The 14,187-nt window shown below is 36.5% G+C and overlaps 1 protein-coding gene across 9 annotated transcripts in view; it reads left to right on the top strand.

Annotated features, from left to right (window-relative positions):
- The window catches only part of trpm3 (transient receptor potential cation channel, subfamily M, member 3), a 220,087-nt gene that overhangs the window by 63,465 nt on the left and 142,435 nt on the right, over positions 1-14,187 (top strand). For 8 of the 9 annotated variants that reach the window (XM_088910629.1, XM_088910631.1, XM_088910637.1 and 5 more), the window contains exon 1: positions 381-470. The exons of the other annotated variant lie outside the window; for it this stretch is intronic. In XM_088910629.1, coding sequence (XP_088766755.1) covers positions 381-470 — 90 coding nt within the window. Of the gene's footprint in view, positions 1-380; positions 471-14,187 lie in introns of those variants that run through there. 9 annotated transcript variants of the gene reach the window in all.

The following is a 14,187-nucleotide window of genomic DNA, read 5'->3' on the forward strand; positions in this document are numbered from 1 at the left end:
GAGAAGATTCCCTTTTCATTGCCAGTCGCAGGCATTTTCTGCAGTGAGAGAGGGAGGCTGTCCCTTCTCGTCTTAGAGACAGCGCAGCCCTCCCCTGTACAGCCGCAGACTGCTCGCTTCTAGTGAGCCTGCTTGCTTGGTATGCGTGAGCACAGCTGCTCTGGAGAGAGGAGGCAGCTTTCCTGAGGTGGATCAGAGGCTGTGAAGCACTTTACTTTGATACCATTGCTGTAGTTGGATTGTCCTGCAGTGGAGAGGGAGCTGTGGATGGCAAATTGGAGTCATGGGAAACTGAGTGGTGTGGCAGAGGTGCCTTCACTTTCTTTGCCAACAAGGATCCCTCACACTTTCTGGAAGTGGGATTTTAAAAGGGGGGGGTCATGAATCAGCTGGATGCACCCCGGCCTTTGAACTGGACCATTCGGAAGCTCTGTCACGCGGCTTTCCTCCCATCAGTCCGGCTTCTCAAGGTACGAGCGAAGCTTCCCTGGACATGTGTTCACTGGGGGGCTTCTTAGCTGCATAGTTTCTACTAACCTGTGATTATCTCTGCATGTGCTTACCAGGATAAATTAAAATACTTTCCCTTTTATTTTTGCTATTTGTTTTCTTCATAGTAGCATTTTGATTTGTGTGCCAAGCAATTGCACTTGTCCCTAAACACTGCTGGGGATCTCTGTTTTAAAGATGTCCTTTTGTGTAAATTATAACAAAATGAACTGAACTTACTATGCTGTTTAATCAGATGGCTTCCATTAAAACATTAACATTTCTACATGCATGAGGCAATTAGGCAATTTGCCAGCAGGGTGTGTTTATAAATGAAGTACTGTACAGTACATCATATTCAGATTACTTAGAAGGTACTGTACTTGCTGGCCAGATGCACCTGAAAATCTAAAGACATCTATTTTCCATCTTCCTCAGTCTCTTTTGTATTTCTAGTTTTAATGGAGATACTGTATGTACCAAGCAAAGGCTTTATTTCTTGGCAAGATAGTGATAACAGTGATCCACTCCATTCATACAGTATGTACAGTAACTGTCTTTACAGATACTCTACTGTATGTGCACTGAGCACTTTACTGTTTTTCTTGTTAATCTTTTCCATCCTGGACCCTGTATTTTTCCATTGATGACAGACAAAATTACTTTATTTGCATCACAGCGGAGAAGCAGATGGTTGTTCTTTAGGTACAATGAGAATTAGCTCAAAGTGACTACAATAATGTTATTAAGATCCACTTAAATCTGTTTAGTGAGTAGCTAGTGTGTCTAGAAAACCTCTATAGTTATAGAAGGGGTTTTAAGGGGACTGAGGAAATGTTGATTAGATGTCTTGCTACTTTATAATGTGACTGCCATAGGAATTTATGAACCATTTGTAGTTTCAGAAAAAGGCTACATCAGTTGCTAATAGTGTGATAAAATTGGTCTTGTGCTGAGTGCTAAAATATAGGTAATGTTAGTGCCTTGTGTCCCGTTAATAGTGTTTTAACTTTAGAGGTTCTGCCTACAGATTTCTTTCTAACTTGTTATATTGTTGGAATTATGGCACTGCTAATGTACCGTTCTAAATTCTAAATCAACGTGGAATGGTAAAGTGTCCAGTTTGACACAACAGTCAATTATCATTAGCATATCCTGCAATGAATAAGAGTGAATGGATGAATGTTGAATGTTGAATTGCTTTCTAAACAGAATGCATTTTGTTAATAATGTGTACTGTATATTAAAACCAAGATGTGTGTTCCTTCACACTCTGTGTTTGCCTCCATCTAATTACTTTTTATTGTTGTAATGCAGTAATGCTAAGTGAACATTATCATTCACTTTCCCCAGAGAGTAAAACATATATTGCATTCTTGCAATTGGCTATACTTTCTAGAATGCAAATTTAGCAAATAGCAAAAATCCAGGAAACATGTTTTGAAGAGAGGATGTGGCGTAGACCTAGGGGATCTGGAGGAGATAAGATTTTTGTAACCTGAAATAAGAATAGTGAGAATACATACACAAAATACATTCTGCTTTTATTAATCTTAACTTGGATGGAAAAAATATTAAATGCTTTCTTGCAGCACATTGTATCACCATAGTAGTGCAAAGAGCAGTGCAAGTACCAATTGCCTAAATCAATAGCTATCCTTTGAACTGCAGACCCCTCTAGAAAACAAGAACCCATGTCACAAAGGTCAATAGAATTGCCATTGTTATGGAAATAAAGTTTGTAAGATTTCAGGATTGTGCAAGACACTGGTCTTACAAATGAAATATTTGTATATAAGAAGCTCTGACACACGAGGATCTCATGAATAAAAAATACACTTCATTGAGAAGGGCCTGTAAAATTGAACAAAAACTGGTTTGTATCAGTGCTATGTGTTATGCTGTTGAATGATAGCTTTCGGCAATGTGGTCTGTGCCTTCACTGGCATCCCAGCGTCAAAATCTTATAGTACACAGACATCAACAAAAAGTGTTTTCCAGGGGTCCTTGGTTTTCTCAGGTTTCCGAATTTGATCAGTCCTCCATGATGGAGCCCACTGCTTTCATTGATTGTGACTGCACTTGTCCTTAGGGCAAAATCCATCATTCTGCATTCTACTCATACTTAACGCAGTATGGCTCATTTCACCTTGACCATTTTGTTGAGTAGAACTGAGCTGGAAGTAAAATGTGACACATTGGTCTCGTGCAAGGCCTGGGCTGGGGTTAATGTGCATGCCATTACATCTTGTTGTTTGCTCTAGGATACTTGCAAGCCACCACGTGTGGCCTATAGTATGTCTCTTACAAATTCTAAATGTTTATTTCTTCTGCTCCTTTCAAATTTGGCACATACAGTATTCATTTGCAACATATAAAAAACAAGGCAGCCATGACCTTGGGTTCCATTCTCAGGAACAAAACGCACACTGTGCCTGAGTGGAGCAGCGTCCATGAATTTAACATCATGTTTCATGGTGTAGCTTGGTCCAGTGTGAAAAGACCCGTTCCAGCCTAGATTAGGTGTGCCAATGTGATAAGGGAATGAATGACAAAAGTTTTAAAATTTCTCATTTCTCTAACTATATACATGTATACAGTATGTATATCTCTAATTTCATAGGTCTATTTTAGATAAGACACTGCCAAAAATGTTTTAGTCAAACTAATCTGTGAAATACAGAGTTTAATTACTAATTAACTGTAAAGGAAAGGTTGTCAGAGTTCAAGTAAAGTTTGTCGGTTCATTCAGATTTATCCCTTAAAAATCCATTTCTCTAAGAAGTGCAATTTTCGGCTGTATTATTACTTACACGTGAAGTGGGTTTATCAAGGGCACAGGATGATTCTCTTTCCTAGCCTAGGCTTGTCTGATTAAAATGTAAATAAATCATAAAGGGTCATTACTAGATTATTGCTTCTTATTTCCAATTCTTGGTGGATTTATCACAGAACAGCTAATTTTCTTCATGTTTGGTGGTACCCTGGTGTAACTGTTATGGCGAGAAAAATGCAAAAACTGCACAAGTTTCTAATTACTATGCTGAGGTAACTTTGCATATTTTAAAGTTTGAATAGCTTTAAATTAAGACAAAGAACTCCAGAGTAACGTCACTTTAAAAATCAGTTCATTTTCACTCACTAAATGTGAATAAATGCACCTTTAATACATTTTAAGACATACTTTTACTACTGTAGGTCTGAGTGTAATGTAAACTGTGCTGTGCTGTACATACAGTACTTTAAAAATACATAATGTACATGAATTGAACATAAATATGGGTAGTCATTTTTTCTTCAAATGTAAATAGGATTTAAGAGTATAATACTTATAGCTAAGAGAGTACTAGTGAACAGGGCTCCCCCATGACCCTGTGTTGGATAAAGCTGTCAGGAGATGGGTGGGTACAGAAGAATGAAGTGAAACATTACCAGTGAGTGGGGAGTATTCTGTAAGCATGATCAAATTATACAGAATAATATCCCATTATACAATTATCTTTAATAGCAGCTCCAACACAATCAAATCTGATCTTGACAGATGTTTCAGAATATACAGAAAGCATGACTGGGCCTGTTTGGATGAAAAACGTCTGGAGAAATTGTACGTTCCTGCCAGAAGTGATGTTGGCAGACCATCCAGCTTCTTTCTCTACAGCAATTTCCAGACCTCTTTCCCTGCATGACAATGGAGGACGCTGCTATAGATGTGCCATCCATGTGCCTTGAGTTTGCTGGCTACCTATTGTCGTTAAAAACCACATGCTACTATATATAATACCAAGGGCACTGAGCATGGTGTCCTGCTACAGTCCAGCTTGGATTTATTGCCCTCTCAAACTGCTGAAATGATTTTTCATTAATCCACTCCATCAATTAAGTGTGCTACTAGTTGTAAACAATACCATCACACACCCAGCGAGTGTTGTGCTTCCTTGGGATATGAAGTGAGTCCTCTGCCACAACTTAAGTGCTGTGAAATCCTCCTAAATGAAAAACTGTCAAGGGATTATTATATACTGTACAAGAGTGCTCATGCTAAAGATTGTTTAAGGTTCATTTAAAGTCAATTCAAGAAAATTATTGTCAATATCTCTTCTAAACTGTTTTTATCTGCCAGTTTGCTGTTTACGTGTTTTAGTAGATTCTGTGTGAAGAACTATACATCATGGCCCAGTATTTTATTTTCTGAAAGATGTTTGGTGTACCAATGTAGGGGTGAATGCTCAGATGTTATTGGCATAGTACCATAGGGATGTGTGTTAGGACCACTGCCTTTCCTACATTAATTATCTAAATTCTGTTATACAGTAGTTTTAGTAAACTGGTTAGTAAACTGGATTACATCAAAATAGGAGAATTAACAAACATTGTAGAAGCTACAAAGGATATTAAGAAGACAGAATTAAACACTGGGGAAACAACTAGCAGGCAGCATTTTGCATATTGTGTGCAGAATATTGTACACAAATTACAAATATAATAATAAGGGAAACAGAGCTTGACAAAGAAGCAACGTATGAATAATTTACAGTTATGGACACTAAAAAACTATAAAAAGCTAAAGTGTTAGATTGTATGCTATGATAGTATACAGTATTTACGGTATATTAATATATGTACTTTACTATATACTAAAAGTATATAATATAACCTACACTTAATGGATCTAATATTTAAATGTGCAGTGCTATAGTATGAATCCCAAAACTGCATTTCCCTTTCTGGCATTTGCATTTTCTTGAATGCCTAGTGTCTTCTACTTCAGGTTATTATTATTATTATTATTATTATTATTATCTTTAATAATAATAATAATAATAATAATAATAATAATAATAAGTTAATGTTATTAGTATTTATTTTATATAGCTCCTTTAAAAGTGACTTCTTAAACTGCTTTATAGAACAAACAAATACACAGTGAGAGGAGATAGTAGATGGGGGTTTGGAATAGAGTAGGAAACAAAGGGGCAGGAGAGGGTCCTGCCACTCATAGAGTGTAGACAGGCTTGAGGGACAGACAGGAAACCTGTGTAACTCACACAGGTACTGAGGTGCAAAGCCATGCAGAGCCTTATAGGTGAGCATGAGGATTTTGAAGTCAACATGAAACCTGATAGGAAGCCTGTGCAAGGACTCCAGGACAGGAGTAATTGGATGACTTGCATTAGACCTGGTCAAGATTCTGGGTGCCAGATTCTGGACATACTGGAGTTTGTTCATTTTGGATTTAGAAACCCCAGCGAGTAGAGTGTTACAGTAGTCAATACGAGATAAAACGAAAGTGTTGACGAGCTTTTCAGCAACAGTTAGCCACAACATAGTATGAAGTCTGGCGATATTTCTGAGGTGGAAGAATGATATTTTGACATTGTGTTGCGGATGTGGGTCAAACTTCAAGCCTGGATCGAAAATAACCCCCAAGTTGAGATTGAAGTACAGTGCCTTCCGCTGACAGGGTTACTACACACATACATAGCTGATATAGCAGCTTTACATAGCTGATGAAGCGTGCTGAGAAGCATGACTTCAGTCTTGTCACAGTTTAAATTAAGAAAATTTTGAGGTCATCCATGTTTCTATGTCAGAGATGCAATTAGAGAGAGCAGAGACAGCTACATTGGTGTCAGGTTTAGTATTGATATAGATTTCAGTATCATCAGCATAGAAATGATAATTTAGACCATGTGATCTTAATAGCTGACCAAGTGGGAACATATAAATGCTGAAAAGCAAGGGTCCGGTATCGAGCCCTAAGGAACACCAGATCTAACGAGTCCAATTTCAGAACTACAACTGCCAAGAGAGACAAAATGACTGTGATCAGTAAGATAAGACTTGAAGTATTTAAGAGCAGTGTCAGAAACTCCAAACATAGTCTCAAGATGAATAAGTGAGATATCGTGGTTAACGGTATCAAAAACACTGAGGTCAAAAAGAATAAGGATAGAAAGAGAACCTGTATCAGAAGACATAAAAAGATCATTAGTGACTTTAACTAGGGCAGTTTCTCTGCTGTGTCGGAAACCAGACTGAAGGTATTCAAAGAGGTTATTTGCAATGAGATGGTTATTTAACTGTGTAGAGGTTCACTATTCTATCACGTACTCCGAGGGAAAAGGTAGGGAAAAGACCCTGTGCGGAGGCTGAGGCTGAGAGAGAAAACTGAATTCCAAGGCGAACGTAATCCAAATCGTGAGGCTAGAGCGAGGTCGGAAATCTAGGGGGTCACAAGAACGAACGAGAAGTCGGACTAAATCGCTAACTAGACACGTACAGTAGCTCAGGCTGAGGAAACCTCAATAGTGAGCAAGGACCAGTTTGAACAGACAAGGTGAGTGAAGTTAATTAGTGAGTGATCGGGTGCTCGTGAGAATACAATGGTGTCTGCGTGCCTGTGTGCGGTTTGTGACACGACACGGGGAATGACTTTTTTGCGTTTTTAGATTAATCCTTAATTTCATTATACAAGTCAACTGCAAATAAATTCATAAACGGTGCAGAATTGGATTGTACCCATTTATACAGCCGGTGTGTATTAAAGCAATCTGAGCAAAATACAACCTAAGCAACCCACAATTTACATGTTAGGAGGCTAGGGCCCTAACCCCTACTCCACACTATTGCCCACACTGTAGTATCTTAAATGACATTTATGATGTTTTATTTATGATTTGTATAGGGGTTGTCAACATGTCATTGTATCTTAGCACACATGGTATCGATCAAAGGTTTTGATTCTTTAGAAATCGTGGTCATGGCCTGAGGTTTCAAAACATCTTTGAAAAGTGTGGTACTTTCAGATTTTAGAAAAGACCAATTAATTACTTTTACATTCTTTTGTATGTTTAATTTTCCTCATGTTAATAACCAGCAGCTTAATACGTGTCACAGTATTAGACTTGTATAGTTTAGAAATACACATTTAGTAAAAAAAACAACAAACGTCTAGTCACCGGAAAAAGAAACTGTAGAATTCTTTGAACAATGAGAATACAGTTCACCCTCCTTTAATAAGTTAGAAGCTTCTTTCATACATGTTCTATAAAGTATTTACCCTGTACATTTACTATCCTTTCTAGGTCATGTTTGCTCTTACATAAAAGACACACTAATAACTGTACTTCATGTTTAAAACCACTACTTATGTAGCTGAAATATAATTAAATGAGTATCTGACATTTTAATATGAAGATACTCTTACCAGAGAAGACAGAGTGAAAGACCATTATAGATGTATTCTCTTGTTCTAGTTCTGACATTGTATTTTAAAAAAATGTAAATACACAGAAAAAAGACCATGAATAATCCCTTCTGGGTGATGTTGACCTGAAGTTAATATCCAGCAGAACTATTGTACTTTTTACTGTTTAAATGCCATATACATGTAATTCTAAAGGCACTGTGAACACTAAAGTGCTCCCAAAGTAATACTGTAGCATATATAATTCTTATATTTATAAGATGAATTGTTCACAGAAATTTAAAAATTTGTTTTCTACGAGTCTAGACATGGCAGTGAATAATAAAATTTCCTTCTGAAATTTGCCATTTTGAGTGATTGATCTCTGTTACAGCGAAATGATTTTTGAGAGATTGATGAGGGATTAATGATTGCAACATTCTTTCAATAACAGTCGTGCCTTTAATGCAAATTTGAATGGGATGTACAAACAATTGGAAATCTTTTTGGCTGTAAGAATGATTTTTTATTGATTTGTAATAGTACAGTATATTGACCATTTACTTCTCCTGAGGAGAATGACCGACTACATATTCTCAGTAGGCTCATTATATAATGGGTTGCCTGCAAGGTGATTTAATTTGGTCTCTTCATACTAAAGTGAACTATTCTATTTGATATTCATTGTTTGTTATTTATTGTTAAGAAATTAGCCTATTTTGTCTAAAAACAACAGCAAACAAATCTATTCAGTTTATCAATATTACAACACACAAATGGAAATGTGATGTTTGGGTACATTTTTCAGTCATGCCTTAGGCACAAAAACTTGTTGAACTTGATAATAGTATTATTTTGTTTTAATTTTGTGAAATGCAATTTATTGTCCCCTGAAATTGTAGAATTACTTTTGCTGATTATCAGTGAAACCAAGGAATGTTAAAGAAGAAACAAAAATCTTTTTGTCTTGGAGTCAGAACACCTTCTTAGTCTCATTTGTCAACATCACGTGAACAAATGAACACCATGTTCTCTATAAAATGATATATCATAGGTGCTTTTTAAAAATGAGCACTTATAGACAAAGTTTTGGTGTTTTTGGAAAGTCATCTGAATGAATAAACTGTATAATCACATAAAACTAAGGAGGTCTCTTGCCATGCACTATCAGAGAAAATTACTGAAGGTTAAAAACTCATATCACCAGTCAAAAATGTGGTTTCTATAGCAACTATAGTGCTCAGAGAGTTTTCCAAGTAATAAAAAAGGCTGTGATGCATTCCAGCAGTTGAGGAGCAGTTGCTGGGGCTCTAGATCTGTAACTAGAGATTGTGGGTCCAAACCCTGAGTTGGATAATCTTGCTGTACCCTTGAACAGAGAACGTTTGTACAATTTCCAGGCGTATAAAAGTAAATTGCTTTGGATAGAAGTGTTACTAGTAAAATATCAATTAATAACAACAATCACAGAATTCCTATTAACTTAATGAGTCTTAGACTGGCATTCATGAATGTTATGCTGTATATCTTAGGCCTTATCCACCTCTGTTTAATGGGTTCTCAGAATATGTGTCCACGTTACTATAAGAATCTTCGAAGTCTACAGATAACTAGAGAGATCGAAGAATGACATACAAATGGAAATGAAAATGTCATAGGAAAGGCTAATATAGAATGCACTTTGGTTTGTTATGCTGAATTGTGAATTTCTCATTATCAGGGAGAATGACAACAGGTTCTCCAATCTGGTTTAATTTTAAAATACTCAGATCACTTACCTATAATGACAAGCTGAACTATGTCTAAGCTGTAATTCCCTTTACCTTCAACTAGGCAGTGCAGTTTGCATACATTCCCCATTGCATTCCTCAGCCAGAATCCCTCCTATGAATAAAAACGAGCCCTAATCCCTACAGAATTGTTTTTCATGCCCTCAAAGGAGAAGACAAACATGAATGCTAACTGTGGCTGCATAAACTGTGCTTGAAGAAAAGGCAAAAACACAATATTCTGTAAAAGATGGAGCAAAATTTTAAATGTGAAATTAATCAATAAAATCTTTTTGCCACGAGTGAGAAATTGTTAATGCTGGCAACCATAGTATCATTTTACAGCACAGTGGGATTCTGTGAATCTGCTAATGTCTTGTAAATGAATGTAATTGCTTGATTCCGGAATTATCTCACAGGCAAATTCAGCCTGAGGAAAATTTTGAGCTTCACTGTCATCTGAAGACAGATATATAATATGCATGATTTTACACATTTTGATACCCTAGGCAAAATTAAACATAGTGCTCTACAACAATCACACGCATTATGCCCTTTTTCCTTGTTTTTTAAAAAAACAAGCACATTTCTACCATATGCAACCATTCTTATATAACAGTCCAAACTAATACAGTACACACAGGCATTTCCACAATTTTAGTAATGAAACCATCAATCTTACCGATTGTGAAAACATTATTCGTTTGGACTTTCCTGTTTGCCTTTGGTATGCAAAGGTTCCTTAATGTCCAAATTCTGGGCAGTTTCCTGTTCTGTTGAAACAGTCCATCCTGATTCATTGTGGAATGCAAATCATACTTGATCAGTTTCAGTGTTTCGAAAGTACACTCTCCACTTGCGGTTGTGGCTAGCTGTGTCAGAAGTACCTTCAGAGAAAGGAAGGCTTTTGGAAATGCAGAAGACATGTCTGTGATGGGATACAGCTGAACACATCTTCTGTGTATATATCAGCCATTTTAAATTTTCAGGGCATAGGTTTGTGAGGAGTGACTACACTGTATTTAAGCAAATATTACATAACTTGTGTTTAGGAAAACACTCTGAATTTAGAATGACAATACGCCTATGGTAGGTAAATTTTCTTTACCAGTATTTTCCAATTATTGTGTATTTTATTTAGGTAATAATTCAAAGTAATGCTTTTTCAGTGCTTTCAGTGTTTTTACACTTTTTCTGCTCATATACTGTTTTTACACAGTGTTTTTAATCTTCAATGTAATGGAGATGATAAAATCAAATCTTCTAATAATACAGATCAAATATATATGTTGTTATGATAAAATATATTGAAGAACCTTTTTCTTAAGCATGGCAACCAGACTGGTTGTTCTAAGCAAGTGTGTAGAGTAAGAAAGTGACCTGCAGCGCATGTGATATATCTGTTTAGAAATAATGTACTGTATACGGTCATGTATCTTTTTTGCTTTTAATAATGTTGTCGGTACTCACAATGTTAAATATTTCTTTATATCTAATACCACAGAGAGAAAAAGTTTGGAGTGACAATTTTTTTTGCTCCTGTTTGTAAAACATTTTAATGATCTTTTTTAAAGATGCATGATTAAATCTTTAAACATCAAGACGAAGGTAGTTCAAAACTAGTCGATTAAGATACTGTATGTAATTTAACTAATTCTAAATCATAACTCATCACAAAACCATTATAACTCAGATCTCATACAACATTGTAACACATTTAATGTCTATTGCTTATTGACGACATTTTAAAAGTCTAAAATGTACAGCTTGATGTCAATACAATCAGTAGGCAGATAACAGTTCTATGGTGTAAAGTATGTATTTTCCACTTCTTTCTGCTTTTCATATTTTTCCCAAGAGTACTAAGCACAAGGCACAAGAAACCACTGAAGACATTATGTGCCATTGTAAAGTCATGGGTTGCTTGTAGTGAAATATAGAGAATTTAATCTTATTCCTACTACACATTTCTCGGGGATGGAAGCAAACATCTAAACAAAGAATGAAATTTTAAATCTTTTTGCAACTTTTGCTTTCTGTACCAACAAAATGTTGCATTCCATTTCTAAATAAGTCACACAGCTTTTCAGAAAGACATTAATTAAAAAGTCTGCACAGTTGATAAACCATATCAGTAATAAAATTAAACTGTTTAACATGTAAACAAGAATTTCTTGAACGGCTCACATCAATAACATCAGATTTTCATCAAAAGTTGTTACTGTATATGAGCATGTAATGTTAATTTTACTGTTAACATTTTGTTCATGAAAGAACTGTTAGACCGGCGCTGCCCCCACAGGGCACAGGGGCCAGACGCTGTAGGTGTTTCGGACCCAAGTGCTGGGGCCACACGGTCCAGGGGGGCTGTCCGGCTCACTGCACCTGGGGTGCAAGACAGACTGGCTCAAAGCCAGCCTGAGGTGATGCTGTCCTCAGAAACAGGGTCTGAAAGCAAGGGCCACGTGGGACAGCGGAAAGCCCGCTGGAGTCACCCGGGACACAGGCAGGCGGGTTGAGAAACTGGAACACAGGGAAGGGAAGTGCAGGAAAGACTGGTGCAGTATTGTTTAGAGCCACCAGGGTCCGGAGGTGTGCTTCAACCAGAGGGCAACGCAGGGTAGAGGGGTGAGACCTCCGAGGCCAGGCAGGATACTCCATGTCGGGGTGGTCCCTCAGGAGGGCGCTAGGAGCCAGCTGATTTGGGTATAATTTCTGGTACTGGTCTAACTGGGAGTTGGAAGGTTAGTGTAAATTTTACTGTCTTGAATGAAACAGGATAACAGATTTGTATAGTACTTCTGTAGATTATACCATGGATTTGTAGTTTTCTCCATCTATAAATGCCTTCAATTATTATATTTCTGTTAACTGATCACACATTGGAAATTTACATTGTTTCTACTGCTACAGACAGGTGATTAATGTTTTAACATCAGACTGGTTCCACTATTAGTATTGTAATCTTAAGGGTTTTCTTAACTCCTGCCCTTTGTTAATATGAACAATTCAGGGTTCTGCTGTCTACATGGTTTTTACATTTTTTCTAATTAGTGTACTGTATTCTCTTTTTTAAAATTAATTTCTAAATTATTTTCCTTTCTGCTTTTATATGAGGAGCTTTATATTCCCGTCATGGTAACATTTATGCTTTTTACATTTCAAATTATAATACAGTTCAGCAGTAAATTTGATTTAGATTCAGAAGAGATCTTTGAGGCCAACCGTTGATCTTCTGTCCATTATTTTCTTTGATAGACACAAGTTTATTACTGAAATGGCATACGGTATGCTGAATAAACCAGCTACTGGTGCTCTCACGAACTAGCATATTTTTTACATTGCTCCATGCCAGGGTATTAAATTATTAAAATGAGCTGGCAAAGTATAGCCTTTATTTACAACTGCTCAGGTTTTAGAAAACTCAATTTGGAAAATTGTGGCTTTCAAATGATGATTTGTATTCCTTGTTTTTTTTTTTTCTGTAATTCGAGGCTTTTACTAAGAAAAGTGTGTAAAAAAGTAGATGTTTTTTAAAGCCTGTTTAAGTAGATACAGTAGTAAAATAAGTTGGTAACGGCAAAACACACGAGTTATTTTTCTCTTACGCAAGACAAACAACGAACATTCAGAAATGAAACAGATGAAGACAGTGTTGAACAGGGCAGCAAGGTGGAGCAATGGAATGACAAGCATGGCTGTCTTGCAGCGATGGGGCCCTGGGCTCAGTGTCTGTGTCTGTGTGTCCTGCGATGGACTGGCATCCAGGGTGTGTCCTGCCTTGTGCCTGTTGCTTTCTGGGAATAGCTCCCGGTCCCTAGTAACCCTAAGTTGGATGAAGTGGTTAGAAAATGGATGTGTGGATAGTTTTTAGCATTTGCAGTTTCTTTCTAAACTTCTACTTTATTGAGCACACACTACCTGTGGTTCCACAGTATACACCACAACACTGTACGTTTTGCTTCAAAACAGCAGTTCTTTCAGAAACTGATAATTTACATGTGTTGACAATAACAGAAAAATACATGAATTTATATTTGGGAATATAGAGTCCACAGACAACAAACGTGAACTACATAACTTTTGAATTATACCTACTGTATATTTATAAGCAAAATTTGCTTTAAACAAGTTTAGATTTATCTCCCCATATTTCTGATAGACTCTGTTGTAAGAAAATAATCTGAAACAATCAAGAGGCTTTTAATTTTTATTTTATAAAATATTTATCCTATATAATTTAACGTAGACTCTTTTCCTACAAAGGGTCATTAACTTAGGCATGAAAACAAATTTAACAGAATGAATGTTTAAGTTGTAATTTCTTTTTTGAATGTAATGTATTTATTAAATTGAGTTAGAAAATACTGTTTTTTAACTCAAAACGTTATTTTTTTATTTCCAAAATGCAAATCTTTAATTCAGTTATTCAAGATAGGTCTATTTTATTTCTGCATGATTCCTCTGTTTCTAGTTTAATCAGGGGGAACTGTTCTTCCTCATAAAGGAGGTGATCAAGCTGTTAAAATATTTTGGATACTGTTGGTGGAAGAGAGCTTTGGTTGCTGTTTGTGTTGGAGGTGGTCATTTAATACAGTATATTTAAAACAAGACTACCACTGGAATGGTCACTTACTGCAGAAAGGGGCTGATGAATACTCATACTTGTCCTTGCTTTTGTGCAATAAACCCTACTTTTTTGTGGTTTTGGGTAGCCTGGTTCAGGGGGTTCTTTAAAATCTT

This window comes from Atractosteus spatula, chromosome 3 (genome assembly GCF_055471065.1).
Source record: "Atractosteus spatula isolate fAtrSpa1 chromosome 3, fAtrSpa1.hap1, whole genome shotgun sequence".
Taxonomy (NCBI): domain Eukaryota; kingdom Metazoa; phylum Chordata; class Actinopteri; order Semionotiformes; family Lepisosteidae; genus Atractosteus; species Atractosteus spatula.